General features: G+C 33.9%; 1 protein-coding gene across 1 annotated transcript; it reads right to left on the bottom strand.

Annotated features, from left to right (window-relative positions):
* Positions 1 to 7,969: 7,969 nt before the first annotated feature.
* LOC115718796 (NDR1/HIN1-like protein 1) lies at positions 7,970 to 8,940 on the bottom strand. Its single transcript, XM_030647620.2, has one exon. The coding sequence runs from the start codon at positions 8,807 to 8,809 to the stop codon at positions 8,162 to 8,164; it is 648 nt and encodes a 215-aa protein (XP_030503480.1). The 5' UTR covers positions 8,810 to 8,940; the 3' UTR covers positions 7,970 to 8,161.
* Between the last annotated feature and the right edge of the window lie 16,496 nt (positions 8,941 to 25,436).

Below are 25,436 nucleotides of genomic sequence, written 5' to 3' on the forward strand. Positions count from 1 at the left end.
AAAGAGTTAGGATAAAGTACACTTATCAAAGTTAGTAAAGTCAATTTTTTTAATATTAACGATTCTAATATTAAGATACTATTTGGTTTCTTTATAAGTTCTTTTAGGAATTTATCAGTACTGTTTCAATAAGATAAATTCATTTAAAATACTATTATGTAACTTTTAAATATCAAATTAGAAAGAAAAAAAATTGTAATCTATTAAAGTTCGTTTAATTTTATAGTTTGATTATTTTTTCGTTAACAAAATATAAAATAAACTAAAAGGTTACTTTTTATTTCAATCATTTTTCTAGATTTAGCAAAGAAATATATGATTTCCATATATTAAAATGATCATGTTAAGAAAGTAGGTCGTGATGATATTGAGCTCAACCAACTAACGATATGATGTAAATAAAAAAGAGATAAGTGGATATACTTTTATAAAAATTTATTGAAATTGCTATATAAAAGAAGTGTATGTAAATTACAATATAAAGGTTACTCTTTTTTTTTAGACATTTACTAAAATTGTTCTATAAAATAAACTTATGTAAAATATAAGCTAATAAATAATAAAATACTTCTTGGTAATCTAAGAAATTAGTTGGTACATTGAATTTTGTTTAAGTGAAAAATTTGGTAGTATATCTTGTTTTCTTATAAGTTATTTTAAAAATTTGTAAAAAAATATTTTATAAAATTAGAATATGATTTAGTAACTTTTAAATATGAAATAATTATATAAAAAAAAATAGTAACGTATCAAATTATAATTGGCATTTAAATTTTGTTGTATTTGAAAATTTATTTTTTCTTCAATAAATTAAGTAGAAAAGAAATTAAAATGTTACTTTTGATTTTGGTCATTTTGTATGATAACAGTAAAAGAAAAAAATATGTGATTCTCATTAAAATGGTAGATAATAATATTTTAACTTAAATAATTATTAGTGTGATTAGAAAAAAACTTTTTAAATTTTTTTTTAAGAAAAAAGAGAAATAAAAAAAAAATAGAGAAAGTTTTTATAATATTAAAATAAATCATTAATATTGGTGTGTTTCATATATAATAAATAAAAAAAAAAGTGTAAAAAAACAAATGGAAAGAAAAAAAGAAGTCAAACTACACCTATTTGTATTGATGTGCTGTTTAATTTTGGCGTGTATACCCGTATTCCAAAATAATTGAAATGGGAAAGTATTATGATTGAAATATAAAGGAAGGTGGTAATCGTGAAATTAATATCAAAAATTCGTTGTACAGCGTAAATTCCTCAAAAAGAAATATAGTTTGTAAATTAGGTCCAGCCATAAAGCCCAATACCTCATTTAGTTATAAAGTTCAAAGTAGAGGTAAGTTGAAAAATACCATTTTTATTAATCAATTAATCAAATTTATCTTTAATTTTATATTTATTTGAAACATACATCTTTTTATATGTATTGTACCCAAAATACCCTGACATAAGAGAGTCGCATGGAGAGTATCTTGAAGTGACAGGGGCAAAATTGGTACAATGTTTAAAAAAAGAGGTAAAAATAATAGACTTTAAAAAATAGGATAAAAATAAAAGAGGACAAAGCAAATCAAAGGTCAGAAAAAAAATAAATTAAAAGGGCCCATTTTCTTAATTTTACTTAGGGAATTTTACAAAAATACTGGATTTGGGATAATACTTTTCAATTTTACTGCCACACGGCAGAATTTACATTTATACTGTCCTCCCTTTTTTTTTTCTTTTATACTGTCAATACCAAAACAAAAGTATGAGGCCTCCATCTTCGACAATCACAGACATAACCACCACAACAACACCAGGACAACCGGAAAATAACCATTAATTCCGACAAGATTGAACAAAAGCAGTAAAATCGACGTCAATAAATAATCATGGCAAAACAACGGTAAAACAACACTAAAACAATCAAACAAAACAAAAGAAAAAAATAATTAAAAAAAACAAACAATCTGCTGCACAACCTCAACACCAGATGCAAAATCAACTATATTTGCAAGTCTATTCCTAAAAAATTATAATACAAAAAACTACTAAAACAACACTGAAACAACACAAAAACAAATGAAGCAAATATAACTACTTAGAAAAATATAAAAGAAACACACACCTCAAAACTCTCTTGTGAGTGAGCTCGTCAAATGTATTTATAGGAGAACCAGAAGAAAAAAACCACAAAAATAGCTAAAGAGAACGAAGAAGAAATGTATTTATAGCCTCCATCTTCCACACTCACATACAGAACCATCACAACAACACGAGAACACCCAGAAAATACCTATTAATTCCAGCGAGATGGAGCAAGGGCAGTGAAATCGGCATCAAATAAATAAATCATGAAAAACAACAGTAAAACAATACTAAAACAATACTAAAACAAATAAAACAATAAAAAAAAATGATCAAAAATTAACTATGTTGTGCACATCCTCAATACTAAATGCACTATATTTGCAAGAAAGTTCTGGAAAATTAGAACAAAAAAAAAAACCACACTAACTCTTATATTTTCAAAAAAAAACGTAACTAAGAACTTCAAAAAATTAAAAAAAAAAATAAAAAGAAAAGAAAAGAAGATGAAGAAGAAGAACTGAACATGAAAAAAAAAATCATGAAAAACAACAGTAAAACAATACTAAAACAATACTAAAACAAATAAAACAATAAAAGAAAAAAATGATCAAAAATTAACTATGTTGTGCACATCCTCAATACTAAATGCACAATATTTGCAAGAAAGTTTTGGAAAATTAGAACAAAAAAAAACCACACTAACTCTTATATTTTCAAAAAAAAAACGTAACTAAGAATTTTAAAAAATTAAAAAAAAAAAAGAAGAAGAAGAAAAGAAAAGAAGATGAAGAAGAAGAACTGAACATGAAAAAAAATAAAAAAGTTATATGTTGATGGAGAGAAATAGAGAGAACTTGAGGAAGTAGAGAGTGAAAAAAATGAAGAAGATGATGAATAGTAAGAGAGAATAATGGAAAAGTGAGATTAAAGTGAAAGAAATGAGTTTGAAATATTTTAGGTGATATTTTTATCATCAATTTCAATTAAAAAAATAATAAAAAAAATATATATGTCACTAAAGTGACAACACAAGTCACATCACACCTTTATACCTTTAAAATATAATATAATTTTAATTAAAAGAAAATTAACAAAAAAAAAAAAAACTCACACGTTTTTACAATTTATAATATATATATATCTATTCTATATAAAGTGTGCCTATATAACTGAATTCTTGGTTTATGAGAAATTCATGGAATGACTTTTTATTTTTATTTAATAAAATAATAAAATATTATTTATATATAATAAAATAATAATAAAATAAATCCCATTAATATTTGAATTGATATTTTCTTTTTATAAAACACGAGGTAATCGATTCTTCTCTCCCATGCACTAAAATTCCTCTCTTAGTCCTCTGCTTTAGTAGCTCGTTCTTGGTATGTTTCAACTCAATTTTAAGATTTGAAGTGGTATTAGTAGCTTGACTATATTTTTATTTTTATTTAAAAGAAGTTGCATAACACAAGTTGCACATATTATATATTCGAGATGATATTGATCTTAAAACTGAATCATTGGTTATCTAAGTTTCCTTTTTAGTAAACAATATAATTTCAAAATGAAAAATTATGAGTATTTATTGTTTATTATAGGAAAGGCTAAACGAAGTATTTAATGAGAAAAGTTATCATACATAAATATTTATATTAAATGAGAAAAGGAAGCATTTAAGTCTAGCATGGAGATTATGAAATTGCTTCAGATATATAGAATATTTACGTACTTGTTTTACGACTTAATTTCATATCACAAGATCTACAATTATGCTCTTGGTTTGCAACTGCGGTTCCGTGCATTAATAATTGAAGATAAGAAGGTATTATGCCAATTTTTTAATCCCTTTATATTCAACTTATAAAGAAATTGTGAAGTTTTTATTGAAAGTTTTTGTAAAACTATCTGGTATTTCAAAAGCAGATTTAGAAGGAGTATCTTGAATCTCTGAGAGAGATTACCAATATTGTGGGTTCAAAATAAAAAATTGTCACTGCTAAAGGAAAGAAGCCTTACGAGGAGAAGTACTAAGCTAAGATAGCTATGGAGTTGCTTGAACGGTGCCTTTAGTTCAAACCGAAAGTTGAAAAGGTTGAGAAGGAAAACAAAAAGACTAAGAAAATCCCCTCTCTATCTCTCTATATAAATATATATATATATGTATGATCATGGAACATTAGTGTTTTAGTTTAATTGACATTTTACAGAAACAAAAGGATCTATTGAAGTCGAATAATGATTCTTCAATATTTTTAAAATTCTTATGCTTACCTCTTTGTGTTTCAATTATTTGCAATCTTTTATTTCTTTTAATCTCAATAAATACTTAATATTGAGATTAATATTTTGATTGTTTAGAAACTCTAAAAATTGGTGGATTATGATAAATGATTCAGTTTAATGTTTCAAGATTTGAGTCTTTTGAGAGAAATATTTATGTAGGTAATCTATGTGTGTTTTATAGGAATGGTTCTGGAACATTGACATTCCAATATGGCTATTGGGTTTTAATGAATAAAAAAACAATTGTGATCATTATTGTAGTCATTGACTCATTGTAAAAGAATACAACAGTTGTATTTATGTTTTATATATCTGTATAAATTCAATTTGATGATTTTTGTTGCTAAATGTAGAACAACTTTGTGAAAGTGTTTATTCTGTTGGTTAAAGATCAAGTAGCTTCGTATCTTCATTTTATTTTCTTGAAAAATCCTATATTTTGTGAAGTATTGATTATTGATTTCTTCACTTTGTGGCACCAATATCAATTAGAAGCAATGGTACCTACGAGTGAGATGTGTTAGTGGTCTCAATCAACAACGAAAAGTTTATTAGCTTGTTGTGATTAGATTTTAATTATAAGCTTAAGATTAAAAGGTTGTTTTATTATATCGTATTTATATATATAATATTTTTATTGTTTTTTTAATTACAATTATTTAATTCATGTTGTGTGAAAATGTTTTAAATTTTTTAAAAGTACGATATTTTTTAATTAATATTTTAAATATTAATTTTAAGTTTATTTTTGGATTAATTTGAGAACAATCTGCAATTAGATAATCAAGATTTCTTAAAACTAATATATTGCATTCAGTATACTTTTAATTTGTAATACCATTATTTACATTAATTAATGTGAAATGTATTATTTATTTATTGTATACATTAAAAATAATTTCAAACAATAACTAATAATATTTTTTCTTCAATTATTTATTATATTATTTGTAAATAAAGTAGAAAACACCTAACATAAAACGAAGTATACGTGCCTCGCACGTACCTTTCTTCTAGTATATATATATATATATTTAAAGTTTGCAAAGGCTTGCAAAGGTAATATACTGCCAAAAAAAAAAAACAGTACAAAAGTAAATTCTACCGTGTCACAGTACAAATGAAAAAAAAAAATGGAAAAAACAGTAATGAGTGTAAATTTCCCTTTACTTAAAGTAGTTTAAGATCCATTACCATTCTCTTCTCTACTTCTAATAAAAAGGCATACCCCTAATTTAAGGAGCGAAAAATGACTTAATAGACTTACATTTCTAATAAGAGAGAGTTAGTTGTTTTTGGCCCAATTTGCTGACCATAGACATTTTAGAATATTTCCATGACTCCAATCATATTAATACATTATGTTCATCTTATATTATTATGGTCTGATGATATTACAGGTAATACTGATTATACAATTAACCTTATGGCACGTTTACTATACAGTAATCAGAATCGGAATAAATTAATGGAGAAATGTAACGGAATAAATGAAAAATAATCGGAATCAATATTTGTAATATGTTGTTTACTAAAATTTTTTAGAAATGGAATAGTTGTGATTTATCTTGTTTACTTTATTAGGAAACGTAATCGGAATGCTTAAATTGACTAAATTGTCCTTTTGAGTTAAACTATATTATATGGTAGTTATTTTGCAAGACATATTTTAAAGGACAAAATTGTCATTATATATTTAATATTAAAAAATAAAATAAAAATAATAAAAATCCATTACCCTTAATGGCATTCCTTACAAAATTGGTGGGAGAAGTTCTCCCTTTCTTTTCTCCCTTATTTAATCAACTTCTCCCTTTCCTAATTTTAATAATGCAAGTAAACAAATATAAGAGAATGATTAACTTACTACTGATTCCCATTACTTATTAGTAAACATGCCAATATCTTAATATTGATACTGTGGGAGCTTTTTTATTAATCAATATATAATATTCTAATGCTTCACAATCTCTTCATTTCTCATTGATTCATTTTTCTTATGACTAATTAATATTTTACCTAGTACTTGGTGTCTCTAAGAATTAATTATTGGTATTGTAATTATGAACGTGATTTCTTAATTTGCTGTAGTTCATCCGAAGAACACGTCCTCTGAAACTAATCAATTCATATCTAGTATATATATCTAGTACTTTATGTGTTTATTTATTCATTAATATATACTAATTTCTTAATTCTGTGTGTCCTACTAATATTTTAATAATTAAACAATTAAGTACGTAACGCTGCTATAATATAAATTCACCCAAATCCCAACAAAAAAATATGGTCCCCCAAGACACGGATCGACATAGACCTATTTTGTCAACTCTTTTACTTTTGGAAACCCCAAATCTCATTTTCTTATTACAAAGTCATTATCAAAATTAATGTCATAATTTACATTTATCTACTTAGCTAGTCGTTGTTGCTATACTTGTCATTAGCACATGTCAATTGTCAACTGATATATAAATATAGAAAATTAAATAAATTAGCTAGTATTTATTTGAGCATTGCTATTAGACACTAGTGGTGTTTAGCACTTTCTTGACATGTCGCGTTGCAATTGGCTAGCGATATATACTCCCTAAAAGCTATTATATTAAATTATATGGAACTCGATACTTAGTTGGACCAATAACGATATTAACACATAGGAGGATGCTAGACACCACTGTTATCTTTTAGCATTTCTCTATTTATTTATATTCACGATTCAGATTAATTAGACGAATCTGCATAGAATTCAAGGTCTAGCCTATTAAAAATAGGGCTATTTATAGGATTGGATGTAATAAAATTATACTTAATTATGTTAAAAGTAATTTTAGTGTAATGATATTAATCTACTTTTAAGGAATTCCATCTCTTATATTCAAACAATAAAAAGTTAATTTTTACAGGTAATAAAAATAGAACAATTTGAAGCTGAATTTCTTGTTTCTAAAAGAACAAGTTGTGTTTTAAAATTCAGTATCACTTATGAGGCTGTCATTATAATTTTTTGGTAGCTCACAAATTTTTCAGTCATACCAATTCACACTACTTAGTATGGATTTTATTGGATAATATTATTTCATATATGCATTAAACATAAAAATATATATTTTAGTTATTTATAAGTACTTCATAATTAATTTTACTTATTATCAATTAATTTCATGATAAAACCTCACAATATTTGGTCAAATTATGTAATCTATGTTGCAAAATGTTTTATTTCAAAAGCATTTCTTACCAATTAGTGTTACAAAACCTATAAACCTTATAACGTACCTTGTAATTATCGATCTATTATGTTCATGCTAATAAAACAAAACTTTTGCTTCTTTTTATAAATTTCAGTCTTAAAAAAGTAATAAGAAAAATGAAAAAAAAAAAGCAAATATATATTGGAAAATAATTAAAATAAAATTAATTGTTTACCCACTCAATAAATTGTAATCGATCTATTATATATGTTCATGCTACTAATTAACAAAACTTTTGCATTGCATCATTTAATAAATTTCAGTCTAGAAAAGAAAAATGTAATAATAAAAAAGGAAAATTTAAAACAAAGTAATTGTTACCCTTACCCACTCAATATTATGCATATACATAAAAGAAACAACCATGTATTACTAATAAACAGAAACATTAATTAATAGCCAAACAATTCATAACACCATTTATTAAAATGATATTTTCTTCTCTATAATAGCTAAATATAATAAAAAAGGAAACATTTATATTAATTTCTCTTTTCCTTAAAAAATAAAAACAAACATTAATTAATAAATCAAATAAATTAAATCAAGAACCAAGAGTTGTTTCCACGTGGCATCTCTGAAACAACTGAAGCTTAACGACGGGACCCATCGTCGGTAACCCTCCGGTGGGATTCCCAAACCGGAGATAAGCCGGACAACTAACACCCAACCGGTACCGGCCGGAGACCCATGTCCCAACTTTCCACTTCACTCTTCCCTCAATCTTAACTTCGATAAGCATTGACCCAAAGTTAAGATCTTGACTGAGAACCTGTTGAAGATAAGGAGAGACCGGAACGGCGTTACCGAAAACTAACGGCGACCAAACGGCAACGTCGTGGTGGCCTTGGTAGCTGTAAGGGAGGAGTGTGGCGGCCGTTATCTGCTGTTCTCTGTAGGTGACGTAAACGTCAAGTTTTTGGTAGTAGATTCCGATTCTTCCGTTAGGGTTTTTGGAGGAAATGGTGAGTTGTGTAACGGTGGTTAGGATGTAAGGTGGGGCTGTGGTGGTGGTGAAGTTGTATAGGGTCACGTCTTGGAGGATGAAAGTGGGTTTGTGTGGTTGTAGTATGGCCCACACTAGAAATACCACCATAGCTAAGAGGATTATTAGGGCGGCCACCGCCATGATGAGGCGGCGCACCATTTTTTTTCGCTCGTCATGGTGGTGGCCGCAGTCTTTTACACTCATAATGTTGGTGGTGTGTGGTTTGGGAGATTTGATTTGAAATTAATATGGGAATGCTCAAATGTTAATATTGTGTCAATTTATAGAAATAGGCAAGTTATTTGAAGATAAGACTTTTGGTAACAATGTATGTGTATATACTAATACTATATAGTATAAACTACATTAAATATTGAATATTAATATTTATATTTAAGTTTATTTTGTATGTATATACATTCGTTGCCCTTTATTTTAGAATGTCTAAAGACTAACGTATCTAACACCAAAAGTAACTATAATAAGGAAAGTTACTACTTTTTATTTTGTTATATAATAATAATAATAAGAGTTTTATTTATTATTATTTTTACTTTTAAGCAGTTTTTTTTTACAAAAATTTATATAATAATTAATGAAACAATTTAACTTATTATTAAAATTCACACAACAAACAATAATATGGAAATAAAAAACTATTGAAGTAATCTAAACTGTAGATTTTTTTAAAAAAGAATTAAAAAATAATACATAAAATAATTTTTCTAATAATATAATAAGAAAAGTTACTATTATTATATTCATTTTTTTTTAATGACATTGAATTTAAAATTTGATTGCATAGTGATTTTATAAATACATCCTAAATACATGTCATTTATTTACGAAAAATGCTATGTTTGTTTTGTAATGAGGAAAGTTAGGAGACATAGTTTGAACTTTGGAGCTATAGATTTAATAAGGTTCATAAAACTTTAATTCAAAATTATCACTAATAATAATTGATTTGATTTTTTATTTTGTTGTGTTGCATTACATAATACATATACTTGCATTTGATGAAATGATGAATATTATATACTCTTAAAATAAATTGCAATAAGCTTCAACAATTTTACTATAAATGATGATTAATTAGATGTGAGTTTTTATAAAAAGAAAGAATTAAATTGTTGACATTAAATGACATAAAAATAAAAGAAAGAAAACTTGGAATGGAGGTAAAATCAAATGAATGAGGTGATGAGTTGAGTTTGGGTGGTGGAAATTGGGGATGTGGTACGGTGGAAAAACCTTATCTTTTCTTTTGAGGAAAAAAAGATGTAATTATGGAAAAGGACAAGATTTGTGGGGCCTTTGAAGATTCAAGCTCTCTTCTTTGGACAAGAATATGCAAATGTTGTTATGCTATTCTCACCGACCATACTGCCTCATTGGAGACTCACTTCATCATGCATAAACTTGGGCCTAACATACTACATATATATTTACAATTTTTATTGATTTTATATTGGGCTATTTTTAAAAATATTGAAAAATTATTAAAGTTAAGTAAATGTCACTAAATACGACATTATCTAACCAATCAAACTAAAAATATAGTTTTTTTTAGAAAAAAATACCATATAAAACATTAAAAAGAAATCTGAATTAAAAATTCATAAAAAATAAAAACTTAATTAAATTACCATAAAAAATATTAAAATTCCATTCATATTTATTTTTTTTAAAAAAATAAAATAAATAAAACTATAGTGATCGCCGAAGTTGTCACTCGTGCTGGAAAAGTCACCGGAGTTTAGTCCCGGCACCTGAAAAGTCGTCGGAGTAGCCGCCGGTGCCGGAAAAGTCAGCAGAGTTGCTGCCGGCGCTGAAAAAGTCGTCAGAATTAGCATTGTCGTTGGAAAAGTCACCAAGAAACTGGTTTCTTGATGAAGAAACCGGTTTCTTGGTGATTTTTCTGGTAATTTTACCGGTGACAATGCCAAGTCCAACGACTATTCTGGAGTTTGATGTCGGTGCCGGAAAAATTGCTAGAGTTATTGCCGGCGTCAAAAAAGTTGTCAGAATTGGCATTGTCGCCAGACAAATCACTAGGAAAATCACTAAGAAAGTAGTTTTTTCATCAAGAAACAAAAATAATATACACTGAAAATAATTGATACTAGTTTCATCAATCAACTAAATAGAGAAAAAAAAATACAAAAAAAAAATGATTTTTCCAGTAATTTTTCCGGCGACAATGCCAATTTCGACGAATTTCCCAGAGTTTACTATCGGTACTGAAAAAGTCACCGGAGTAGCTGCCAGTGTATTAGTCGTCAGAGTTGCTACCAACGCCAGAAAAGTTGTCAGAATTGCCATTGTCGTTAGAAAAATCACCAGAAAAATCACCAAAAAGTTGATTTCTTCATCAAGAAACCAAATGCCAGTTTCTTGGTAATTTTTCCCGCGACAATGCCAATTCTAACGAATTTCCCATCACCGACAGCAACTCCGACAACTTTTTTGGCACCGACCGCTACTCCGGCAACTTTTCTGGCATCAATGACAAATAAAACTTCCTAAACAAATAAAAACATTAAATATGAGATTTGAAAATCTAATTACATATATATGGCATATCAAATACCATAAAAAGACCTAAAAACAAAAAAAATACCATATCAATTAGTCAAACTTAAATGTGTCATATTTATCATAAGAACTTTTAAAATCTCATAGTAAGTGTAATTTCCTCTTTTATATATAGGGATAATTAGATAAAACACTATTTTTTGTAAATAAATTTTACATTTACAATTTTTTTTTTTACATTTTTACGGTTTTTCATAAAAACAACAAGAAAATTACATAAAAGTAACATGAAAATAACATTTAAATAACATCAAAACAACAACAAAAAATAACATACCAATAACAAAAACCAACAACAAATTAACAAGAGTACAACATAAAAAAACCGTATTTTCTGTAAATGTAACACCCTAACTACCTTAGGCGTATTACGTGATTTTTAAACGTACTGTGCAGCTCGTTGCTAATCAACGAGGTTTATGGAAAAACGTGATTAATTAAAATTTTGCTTTTTAATTAAACTTATAAAACCATATTATAAAAGACTCGGGATCCCGATTATAAAAATATTTACAAAAAGTTTAACTCTTTATCTGTTACATCAAAATAAAGTCGTCTAACGACCAGTTACAAAAAACTCAGCCTTGCTGTCCCGAGGATCGTACGCTCCAGGCCTAACCGCCCCGACATGTACAATCTCATAAGCTCGCTCACGGTCCATCAGCTATAGCCTTGCCTTTACCTACACATGAACATAAACTGTGAGTCGACAGACTCAGTAAGAAAAGCATAATAATATCATACATAATTCTAACTGCCGTGTCCAACACGATACTGAGTCCCGCTACTGCCATGTCCAACATGGTACTGAGCCACTACTGCCATGTCCAACATGGTACTGAGTTTTGAACGTTCATAGGGACGGTACTATTGACAAGTATCCTCCTGATCGGTCGAACCGGTCATACTCCGGCTGCTGGTCATACTCCAGCCTGTACCGACGGGATAGGTCAATAGCACTGAACCACCAACCAAATGTCGGCTGATCGGTCGAGCCGGTCATACTCCGCTTGGTCATACTCCACTGTACCGACGTGACAGGGTTGGATGGTTCGAAGCCTAAATACATAACTAATGTAATCTAGCAGGCTTCCTACATGCACGCTAAACATGTAATCTACATATGCATACTGTTATACTAATCTTACCTGGATTCCGATTTCAGGTGTGCCGGTCAACCTGAGTGGAACTGAAGCTGAGTGGCGGATTACTGGCTCCTAAACCATAAAAATCACAACGCTATAAGTGACACGCTAAATCACTTCCCGGGGACTAAAACTAGGAACTAAAAGTTTCCCTATCGATAAAAAGCATGGCAATACCCCTAAAAACATAAAAACGAGGAAAACTAGGGTTTCTGAAAATTCCCCAACCGGAATTCCGGTTCTGGGAATTACTGGACACCCATCCGGAATTCCGGTTGCACAACCGGAATTCCGGTTCCTCGCAGGAATTTTTCAAAAAATTCCTAACTTGATCAATTCTAACCCAAATCAATCCAAACCTTCCAGACCCGTTCTATATGCCCCAAATAACCATTTAAAGGCAACAAATTCACCCAGAACTCACAGAGACAAAATTCACCATTAAAGACCAAGCTTTGAGTTCCAAAACTCAAACTTGGTTAAATCCACTAACATGCAATAAAACCTGGTTAATTCTACTTAACTAAGCATGAATAAGCTTCTGAAAACACACAAGAACAACAGCAACAACATAGTAACAGATTACACAATATTTCATCAAAATCACACATTTTGCATAGAAAATTTCAAGCTTTGAACAACCTAACTAACATGCTTCAAACAACTCAAATAACATCAATTAAACATGCTTTGAACCTCAGAAATTAACAACCAAACACAGCAATAATAACAGCCACAAAAGCATGCATTTTACTCACTTTTCACCATTTTTTTCATAATTTCAAAGAAGGAAAATCAAGAGAAGCTAACCTAGCTTGAAGAATGCTTTGAATGGATGAGAGTTGCTTGGAAATCAAAGAGAAAAATCAGCTTCATGCACCCAAAAGCCTCAGCCGAAATAGAGAGAAGGCTTGAGAGAATTTTCTTTTCAAAGTTTTTTCTTAATTTTTGCTAAGTATGGAAAATGAGAAGAGTAATGAATAAAGCCACTTAAACCATTTATTTCAGCCAAGATTAACAATTAAAATAAACATTTATTCCAATTAATAACTCACATAAGACAAAACACTAATGGGGCAAAAAGACCATTTTGCCCCTCCACCATAAAATCATGAAAATCATACTAAAGGGGTATTTTTGGGAAATTCTAAATTCCCGGCCATTCCCGACATTCCCAATGTCCAAAACCCGTCCCCAAATTACTAACATACTAAGTTGTGATTTCTACTGAGCCAAACGCCGAGTTCCAAAATACCGGACACCGGAAATGCAAAATATAAAAACTACTGATGACATAATCATGCATTTCTGAATTCCATAAATAACAGTAATAAATTATTTAAATAGCTATAAATAATTTCATAATTAAACATAAACAACTGCTAATTTCCAAATTAACTAAGCGGGCTTTACAACTATTCCCCCCTTAAAAGGATTTCGTCCCCGAAATCTAACCTGAATAACTCTGGATATTGAGCTCGCATATCTGACTCTAGCTCCCAGGTGGCTTCTTCCACCTTACTGTTTCTCCAAAGAACCTTGACCAATGCTATGGTCTTATTCCGAAGGACTTTATCCTTTCTATCCAGGATCTGCACTGGTTGTTCCTCATATGACATGTCTGGCTGAAGTTGAAGACTCTCATAACTGAGTATATGAGAAGGGTCTGAAACGTATTTTCTCAACATTGAGACATGGAATACGTTGCGCACTGCTGATAAGGCTGGAGGCAATGCTAACCGATATGCCACTTGACCTATCTTCTCGAGAATCTCGAAAGGTCCTGTAAATCTAGGGCATAACTTGCCTCTTTTCCCGAAACGTTTAATCCCCTTCATTGGAGATACCCGTAAAAATACATGTTCCCCTACTTGGAACTCAATATCTCTGCGTTTCGGATCTGCGTAACTCTTCTGTCTGCTCTGTGAGGCAAGCATTCTAGCTTTTATCTTTTCTATTGCCTCATTGGTCCGCTGAACTGACTCTGGACCTAGGTATTTCCTCTCCCCTGTCTCATCCCAGTGGATAGGGGATCTACACTTTCTACCGTACAACAGTTCATAGGGTGCCATCCCTATCGTACTCTGATAACTGTTGTTGTACGAAAATTCTATCAACGGTAGATATTTACTCCATGAACCCTCAAAGTCCATAACACAGGCTCTCAACATATCCTCCAATATCTGAATTGTCCTTTCGGACTGACCATCTGTCTGAGGATGGAATGCTGTACTGAATTTTAGCTTCGTACCCATTGCCCGTTGCAAACTTTGCCAAAATTTGGAGGTGAACTTCGGATCCCTGTCCGAAACTATAGACTTCGGAACCCCGTGAAGTCTCACTATCTCTCTGACGTACAGTTCTGCCAACTGATCCACTGAAAATGTTGTTCTAACCGGCAAAAAATGAGCAGATTTCGTAAATCGATCCACCACTACCCAGATGGAATCATACATACCCGTGGTCCTAGGTAACCCGACCACAAAATCCATCGTAATATCCTCCCATTTCCATTCTGGTAGGGTTAGAGGCTGCAACAACCCTGCTGGTCTACGATGTTCGGCCTTGATCTGCTGACAAGTGAGGCATCTCGATACGAATTCTACCAAATTCTTCTTCATACCGTTCCACCAGAAGTACGGTTTCAAATCTTGGTACATCTTGGTGGTGCCGGGATGCAGAGAATACGGGGTAGAATGAGCCTCCTCAAAGATCTCATTTCTAAGTTCCACACTGTTCGGAACACAAACCCTGGCTTTATACAAAAGCATCCCACTGTCTGACACTGAAAAGTCTTTGGCTTGACCAGCCAATACCTCATCTCGGATTTTCACTAACTCCGGATCTGTCATCTGAGCGACTTTTATTCTTTCTAATAGATCAGATTGCAGCGTCAAGTTGTGAAGCTGACCTACCACAAACTCAATGCTGGATCTAACCATATCCTCAGCTAGATGGGGTGAGATCTGAACCATGCTAGCTACTTGCCCGGGACCCTTTCTGCTCAGGGCATCGGCCACTACATTGGCTTTTCCGGGATGATAGAGGATCTCACAATCATAATCCTTCACTAATTCCAACCAACGCCTTTGTCTCATGTTCAAATCTTTCTGAGTAAAGAAATACTTGAGACTTTTATGGTCGGTATAGATCTCGCACTTCTCCCAATAAAGGTAATGCCGCCAAATCTTCAGTGCAAAAACCACTGCGGCCAATTCTAAATCATGAGTCGGGTATCGCTGTTCATAATCCTTTAACTGACGGGAGGCATAAGCGATAACCCGATCGGCTTGCATCAATACGCACCCCAAACCCCGTTTGGATGCGTCACGATGAACTACGAACTTCTCCTTGTCCGAAGGCAAAGCTAGCACCGGAGCAGTAATCAATCTCTGCTTCAGCTCCTGAAAGCTAGCTTCACATTTGTCTGACCAGATAAATCGCTGATTCTTCTTTGTAAGCTCGGTTAGGGGCATTGAAATTTTGGAGAACCCCTCCACGAACCTACGGTAGTACCCAGCTAAACCCAAGAAGCTTCTGATCTCTGTCACTGTCTTCGGTCTCGGCCAATCCCTGACGGATTCAATCTTCCCGGGATCCACCTTGATCCCATCTTTACTCACAATGTGCCCTAGGAAGGACACCTGAGATAACCAGAACTCACATTTCTTGAATTTGGCATAAAGTCTATGTTCGCGAAGCCGTTGTAGTACCATCTGAAGATGTAACTCGTGCTCCTCTTCTGATTGAGAGTACACGAGGATGTCGTCGATAAACACAATCACACAGATATCGAGGAAATCCTTGAATACTCTATTCATCAGGTCCATGAATGCTGCAGGAGCATTGGTTAGTCCGAATGACATAACCGAAAACTCGTAATGTCCATACCTAGTGCGGAAAGCCGTCTTTGGAATGTCCTCCTCTCGGATTCTCAGCGATGATAACCCGAACGGAGATCAATCTTAGAAAAGACTGTCTTCCCCGAAGGCCGATCGAACAAATCATCGATCCTAGGTAATGGATATTTATTCTTCACCGTCAGCTTGTTCAATTCCCTGTAGTCGATGCACATCCTCATAGATCCATCCTTCTTCTTGACGAACAAAACCGGGGCTCCCCAGGGTGACACACTGGGCCGAATGAACCCTATGTCAAGCAACCCTTGGAGCTGAATCTTTAATTCCTTAAGTTCAGCTGGAGCCATCCTATACGGGGCTTTGGAAACCGGTTCCACCCCTGGTGCCAAGTCGATTACAAAATCAATCTCCCGCTGAGGTAGTAACCCTGGAAGTTCTTCGGGAAAAACGTCCAAAAATTCCCGAACCACTCTGATGTCCTCTGGCCGAATGGTGTCTGGCCGAGTGGTGTCCACCACCACGGCCAGAAACCCTAAGCACCCACCGTGCAACAATTCTCTCGCTGACATAGCCGAGATCACCGGGATCCGAGATCCCTGAACCGAACCCACAAATACAAACGGTTCTTCACTCTCCGGTTGGAAAACCACCATCTTCCTTTTACAATCAATGCTCGCCGAATATTTAGATAGGAAATCCATTCCTAAGATAATATCAAATTCGACTAAGCTCATCTCTATCAGATCAGCGCTTAACTCTCTACCATCTATCCTGATCGGCATAGACCTAATCCACCTATTGGAGATAACCAATTCTCCGCCAGGTAACAGGGTTCCAAACCCTGATTCATATCTATCAAAGGGTCTACCCAATTTACTAAAGATTCTGGCCGCCACATAAGAATGTGTAGCCCCAGAATCAAACAGCACTGAATAAAGCGAGTTGTTAATAAAAAGCTGACCTGTGACAACTGATGGGCTGGCATCTGCATCAGCCTGCGTGATAGCGAACACCCTGGCTGGAGTGGGTATCGCTGGAGCTCTCGGTGCCTCTGATCGGAGCTGGGGACATTCCCTCTTGAAGTGTCCGGGCATGCCACAATGAAAGCATCCCTGACCTTTTCACTCACCCCGATGGTGCCTCTTGCAGCTAGGGCACTCGGGATAGGAGAATCGGGTCTCATTACCACCAGGACGACTCCCTCGGTTCTGGTTCCCCCGGAACCTCTTGTTCTGACTCGAGCCGCCGGAAGCAGTGGGTGCCCTCTTCCTCTGATCAATGGCCGAACCACTACTCCCCCTGCTATAGCCTGATGCAGGAGGGGTAGGACCTCCGCCACTCACCGAGATGCTTGGGCGGATTCGACATACACCCCACCTTTGCGCCCTCGGCTCGCAGTGCCTTCTCCACCATCTGAGCATAGGTGGTGCTGTCGTCGGTGGTGATCATCAGGTCATGTCGGATCTTGGGATTCAACCCGTCCAGATACTTCTCCTTCTTACTGAAGTCGGTCGGCACAATTCCCGAGGCTAACCTCGCCAACCGATCAAACTGAGTAGTATACTCAGTGACGCTCATGTTCTCCCGCTGGGTCAGGTGAACGAACTCTTTCCTCTTGGCGCTTCTGACCGCCTCATTGTAATATTTCGCATTAAAGAGTTCCTGGAACCTTTCCCAGGTCATGGTGGTGACGTCATGGATCTGAGACACCATGTCCCACCATACCAGGGCGTCCTCCCTGGCCCGAAACGTGGCGCACACCACTGCGTCGTTACCGTGACACCCATGAAATTCGGTATCTTGGTGATCACCGTCAGCCACTGTTCGGCTTTCATCACGTCCGGACCTCCCAGGAATACCGGAGGTGCCTGCTTCCGGAACCGCTCATATAAAGGTTCCAATCTATGGGCCGCCACCACTATCTCGGCCTGGGCAGCAGGGGCAGGTGCCACTGGAACTATAGGCACTGGAACTGCAGGAGCACCCTGCTGTCTCAACCTCTGAATCTCGAGGTCTTGCTCTTCGATCCGGGCTTGCATCTCCGCAAACCGCAACTCCCAATTCGGGGCTCCCTGATCGGGCGGGGAGCACAGGCGGCTTGTGGCGGGTTCGCATCACCCGGCCACGAGCCACCGCCTCGGGGACCTCTACCTCGGCCCCTGGCAGGTGGGGGAAACTGGGCTCCCTGTCCTTGATTCGACCCTACGGAGTTGCCCTGACTCCTGGTAGTCCGCCTGGCGTCCATCTAGTTAGAACCGCCTGCGAAACCAAGAGTTGGCATATCAGGTCGTATTCAAGGCGAGCTTACTAATGCCGCTTAATTTGGAAATTAAAAAAAAACGAAACATGCGCCTATTCTACTATCAGGCTACTAACATGCTTCCTAACAGGCTTTTCTTTTTCATAACTGAATAAAATAAACTACTAAAGCAATAAAGGCTTACTGAACCGTGAATCGAGCTAACTGCTGATGAAGATTGTACATGTCGTGACGATCTTCGGAAGACAACAGCGGCTACGATACCAAATTGTAACACCCTAACTACCTTAGGCGTATTACGTGATTTTTAAACGTACTGTGCAGCTCGTTGCTAATCAACGAGGTTTATGGAAAAACGTGATTAATTAAAATTTTGCTTTTTAATTAAACTTATAAAACCATATTATAAAAGACTCGGGATCCCGATTATAAAAATATTTACAAAAAGTTTAACTGTTTATCTGTTACATCAAAATAAAGTCGTCTAACGACCGATTACAAAAACTCGGCCTTCGTCCCGAGATCGTACGCTCCAGCCTAACCGCCCCGACATGTACAATCTCATAAGCTCGCTCACGGTCCATCGGCTATAGCCTTGCCTTTACCTACACATGAACATAAAGCGTGAGTCGACGGACTCGGTAAGAAAAGCATAATAATATCATACATAATTCTAACTCGCCGTGTCCAACACGATGCGAGTCCCGCTTGCCATGTCCAACATGGTGCGAGCCACTACCGCCATGTCCAACATGGTGCGAGTTTTGAACGTTCATAGGGACGGTACTATTGACAAGTATCCTCTGATCGGTCGAACCGGTCATACTCCGCTTGGTCATACTCCACCGTACCGACGGGATAGGTCAATAGACCGAACCACCAACCAAATGTCGGCTGATCGGTCGAGCCGGTCATACTCATTCTTGGTCATACTCCGGCTGTCACAGACGTGACGGGGTTGGATGGTTCGAAGCCTAAATACATAACTAATGTAATCTAGCGGGCTTCCTACATGCACGCTAAACATGTAATCTACATATGCATACCGTTATACTAATCTTACGGATTCGATTTCGGGTGTGCGGTCAACCCGACCGGAACTGAAGCTGAGTGGCGGATTACTGGCTCCTAAACCATAAAAATCACAATGCTATAAGTGACACGCTAAATCACTTCCCGGGGACTAAAACTAGGAACTAAAAGTTTCCCTATCGATAAAAAGCATGGCAATACCCCTAAAAACATAAAAACGAGGAAAACTAGGGTTTCTGAAAATTCCCCAACCGGTAGGCAGGTTGCCCAACCAATTCTGGTTCGGGAATTCTTGGACACCCATCCGAATTCCGGTTGCACAACCGGAATTCCGGTTCCTCGCAGGAATTTTTCAAAAATTCCTAACTTGATCAATTCTAACCCAAATCAATCCAAACCTTCCAGACCTGTTCTATATGCCCCAAATAACCATTTAAAGGCAACAAATTCACCCAGAACTCACAGAGACAAAATTCACCATTAAAGACCAAGCTTTGAGTTCCAAAACTCAAACTTGGTTAAATCCACTAACATGCAATAAAACCTGGTTAATTCTACTTAACTAAGCATGAATAAGCTTCTGAAAACACACAAGAACAACAGCAACAACATAGTAACAGATTACACAATATTTCATCAAAATCACACATTTTGCATAGAAAATTTCAAGCTTTGAACAACCTAACTAACATGCTTCAAACAACTCAAATAACATCAATTAAACATGCTTTGAACCTCAGAAATTAACAACCAAACACAGCAATAATAACAGCCACAAAAGCATGCATTTTACTCACTTTTCACCATTTTTTTCATAATTTCAAAGAAGGAAAATCAAGAGAAGCTAACCTAGCTTGAAGAATGCTTTGAATGGATGAGAGTTGCTTGGAAATCAAAGAGAAAAATCAGCTTCATGCACCCAAAAGCCTCAGCCGAAATAGAGAGAAGGCTTGAGAGAATTTTCTTTTCAAAGTTTTTTCTTAATTTTTGCTAAGTATGGAAAATGAGAAGAGTAATGAATAAAGCCACTTAAACCATTTATTTCAGCCAAGATTAACAATTAAAATAAACATTTATTCCAATTAATAACTCACATAAGACAAAACACTAATGGGGCAAAAAGACCATTTTGCCCCTCCACCATAGAATCATGAAAATCATACTAAAGGGGTATTTTTGGGAAATTCTAAATTCCCGGCCATTCCCGACATTCCCAATGTCCAAAACCCGTCCCCAAATTAATAACATACTAAGTTGTGATTTCTACTGAGCCAAACGCCGAGTTCCAAAATACCGGACACCGGAAATGCAAAATATAAAAACTACTGATGACATAATCATGCATTTCTGAATTCCATAAATAACAGTAATAAATTATTTAAATAGCTATAAATAATTTCATAATTAAACATAAACAACTGCTAATTTCCAAATTAACTAAGCGGGCTTTACAGTAAATAAAATCAAAAAAATCATAAAAATATTCAAAATTCCGTGAAATTGTATTTTTATAATTTTTTTTTGTTGTTTTTGTGTATTTGTGAAATAATCCCATATATACATGCTTTGAACATAATGTCTTTTGTCATCCTATTCTTGAAGTCTTTCATTAACTTCCCAGCAAGGATGAGACAATCACGTTTGAAGAAATCCGGCATAGTGAAACCCGTCTAGTTTGAAGGAAAACAAACACGGTTAGAGTTAACATTTGAATTAATAAAAAACAAATCAAAATTCTAACAAATAACTGCTTACTTGGATATCTGCCCAAACTTTTTTTTTTCAGAGTAGGGTTGACTTCTTTCCAATTTTTATACGACAACCCTATCGTCTGACGGCATCTGACTCCTAAAGTTGATACGAGCTTGGCGTAGCTTTTGCCGCAGTATTGATCTTTGTCATTAACCTCGAGGGCCACTCTTTTGCGTTGATCCATTAGCTTGGATATTTCATTCATTTGAGTAGGCCCTCGTGTAGGTATTACTGTTGGACACTCTGCCTCTGAGTCTGAATCTCCTGAATTCGAGTTGGCCATATCTACACCATTAACAAACAAAATTTAAAGTTAGCTATATATATATAACAAGTAATCTATACGAAATATTAAATGCATAAACAAATTATGTATTCAGCATAAATAAACACAATATAAAGTAAGCTATATTGTAACAAACAAACAAAACAATACAAAAATTGGTTTATTCTAATTCTACTAAAATTTCAGCAGCATAACGGCTGTAATTGGACGTTCCCGAAAATTTTAAAAGTGCCTAAAGTAACAAACAAAATAAATATAACAATACTGAACAAACAAAATAACATAAACAATACAAAATTTATCCACCCATCCGACCGCAGTACATGTATTCGTAGAACCTACTTCATTATGGATGAATATTTAAGATATTCAAACTCAACTAAGCATGCATTGATAATTAATTATAATAACAAAAAGTTAGCGAATGGATATACCTATTGCAAATCTGATCAACACTGGAGTATGTCGATCCTCAAATATTAGCACACAACCTATAATATAATACAATATACAACCAAATTAGAATTTTAATTATTAAATTACTTACTAGTTATTAAAAAATGTAACAAGTTACTGGTTACTAAATTCTATAGTTAATTTTTTTTTAAAAAAAAACATATACATATACATATATAATTAATATATATCACACTAACATAATTTTAAAAACATTAATTCTAAACTAATTAAATCCCTACTACCTCATTCTCATTCACAACAAATATATACACAAAATACACAAATAGAATATACACAATATATATAAACACATATTCAATAATAAAATACAAAATATATACATATATAATATATATCAAGTTAATAAATATTTACCTTATAAACGCAATCCGGCGATAAATTGTGACAAAAATCCAACCACCTGTAGCACACACACAAAATATAATATTAATAAAATAAAAAATCCTAAAAAAATTTACAAAAACGAAATAATACCAATGTACATAAATAAAATGAATAGAAAGCATATTTATACCTTAATGGACGTTGGGACTCAACGTTTTCTCCGCTAAAATCGGTGGCCGGAGTTATACCACCACCTTTTTTTATAATAGGTTCGGTTTGATATATAGAGGGGAAAAAACTAAACTTTTTTACAGTATAGGTTTAGGTATTGAAAATAGAAGATTTTAAGACAAAAATGGGATAAAATGGTTAAGAAATGAGGAAGAATGAGGTTGTTTTAGTGGTGGTTGGCGAGGGTTTTTTCGTGGGTTTGGGGCTGTTGTGGTGGCTGTTCTTCGTGGGTTTGAGGGTGTGAAATGAAGAAGACGATGTACAGGGGGGTCTAATAAATAACCTTATGGCGTCGGTTAATACAAAATAACCGACGCCAAGGGTTATAAAAAAAATCCTGATTTTTTCCAACCCCAACTGGCGGCATAGATATATATATTTTATACCTACGGTTTTTACCAAAAAACTGTCTCTAAATGTCAATGCGGATATTTTCACACCCTATAGCTTCCCTTTTTATAAAATGTCTTGAAAAAAGGGAAGCTAAAGGCCTACATTGTAGTAGTGGTAAATGTGTTGGTAAAAGTTAGATTTTAGCCACTGCAAATGTACGCTGGTAAAACTTTGACCTTTTTGCCAGCGCAGTTTGCGAAATGCACTGGTAAAGGTTAATTTACCAGCGCAGTAGTGAACTGTGCTGGTAAAAGTGATATTTCTTGTAGTGTCATAATTAGATTTTTAGGATATTACATTAAGGTTGATTGATTTTAATCTATTTATGGATGCGGGTATGAGAACCACGGTTGTATGGGTCTCGAGGCAGTGACGACAAACAGTGACAGAATGGTTTTGTGTTCTTCGAGTGATCTAGTTGCAACCTCCTTTCATCCTTATGTGGAGGAGGCAACAACTCTTAAACGGTTTGCTGCATGTCGTCGTTTGGGGTACAACTTTATTACTGTTTTCTCAGATTGTCTTTGTTTTATCCAAGCTATTAATAATAAGAATAAATATCAGATTGAGTTTGATATTATTGTTCATGATACATGTTTGGTATTCTTTTCTCTTTTAGTTCTCTTACTTATAAAAGGGTTCAAAACGCTGCGACTCATTCTCTTGCACCTTTGGCTTTATTTCTTGACTCTTTTTATTTTTTCGGGCCTAATTAATTTACTGTCTTGCCTTTAATCCTTGACTATTTTGTATTGAGCTTTTGTTTTTTTGGTTTACCTTTTAATGGAATTCTCCTTCGGTCGAGAAAAAAAATTATTGTGTACTTTAGAATTCATCGCTATTTATGCTACATATCAACTAACTCCAATAAATCAAGATTTCTATTTTAAAATATTGAGATTAATAATATAAGATTGCAAATGAAATACCTATAATTAATTAAATTATTATTAGCACGTGAATATTCAATAAATTTTATTATTTAAAGAGAGGGAGAGACAACAAACGCAGCCCCCAAAATCGATGTTGCAATCTATGTATGGGATCCAATGTACGTAGTCATGTCATAGTAGCAATTAACCACCCTAAATATTATATATGACAGATCATGAAATTAAGAAATTATTAATATATATAAATATATACATAGTTCTATTAAGAGTTAGTCCCACATTGCTAATATGTGGAAATAAATTGTGATATATAAAATGAATGGGCTACTCCTCCTATTGCCAATTAGTTTTGGGATGGAACCTCATTCATCTTATTCTCCAAATTCTAACATGGTATCAGAGCCACTTGTGATCCGTTGTGAGCCAAAGTGCCACCCCAAAGTGCCACCGGTCCAAACAGATACTTTCGCTGTCTCCCCTTTAACCTCTATTTGGGACCTTTCGGCCAATGTGTGCCAATTTCCAATGTTGGGTCTTTGACCTGTTTCAAAATCCACAAATTTCCCGACGTGTACACCCACAAATTTTCCGATATTTGGCCTTGTGGGATTCTTTCAAATGTCACGTTCGGTCCTGTGGTCTCTTAAAGGTCGTTCGTTATACTCACACTTTCCAGGCCCAAACATGAGGAGGGTGTATTAAGAGTTAGTCCCACGTTGCTAATGTGTAGAAATAAATTGTGATATATAAGATGAATGAGCTACTCCTCCCATTGCCAATTGGTTTTGGGATGGAACCTCATTCATCTTATTCTCCAAATTCTAACAAGTTCATCCACAATATTGATTTTAAATCACTGTTAAAATCGGATCCTACCACTCAGTTATCATTGTCTTAGCATTGTGATTGTATGAACAGTAGGGTTGAAATTGGATTTAATAAAATTATCTCAAAATTCTCAATGGAGACAAATAATTTCAAATTAATTAGGAGAGTTTTATTGTCTTATATATCAAGTCTTATATCTTTGGTAAAAATTTCATCAAAAAACTAATTAGCAATTAAGAGTAGTTTATACCTTTATTGGGACTCTCTTACATATTCTTTGCAAACAATTATCAAGAACAATGGCCAATAAGTATGGCCATGACTACATCCCACTTATAATGTGAATAAAATGATATTTGAAAATGAGAATTTACATAAAAGGTTGAAGTAAAAATTTATAGCAATAGGCAAAGAGCAACACTTTAGTAGGAGTGACAGGCTACGTACGGAAGATGTTGGAATTTAAAATTGAGATATAGTTACAACTCTATATATGTTCAACATTACAAGAGCAGTAATAAAGATTAAATAATATTACAATTCTATTGCAAAATACATAAAAAATGAAGAAGAAGAGAAGAAGAAAACACAACTCAAAACTTTATAAATAAATTATCTCAATGTGAATGGTATAAAATATAAAGTGATGTGAGAGCATTAAACTAGGAAAATTACCAAACTTAAATAAGGTTCCCCTACCACAAGTACTCAGAGAAGAGAAGAAGTGGAAATAATTTTATAGATTTATA

This window comes from Cannabis sativa, chromosome 2, assembly GCF_029168945.1.
Source record: "Cannabis sativa cultivar Pink pepper isolate KNU-18-1 chromosome 2, ASM2916894v1, whole genome shotgun sequence".
Classification (NCBI taxonomy): domain Eukaryota; kingdom Viridiplantae; phylum Streptophyta; class Magnoliopsida; order Rosales; family Cannabaceae; genus Cannabis; species Cannabis sativa.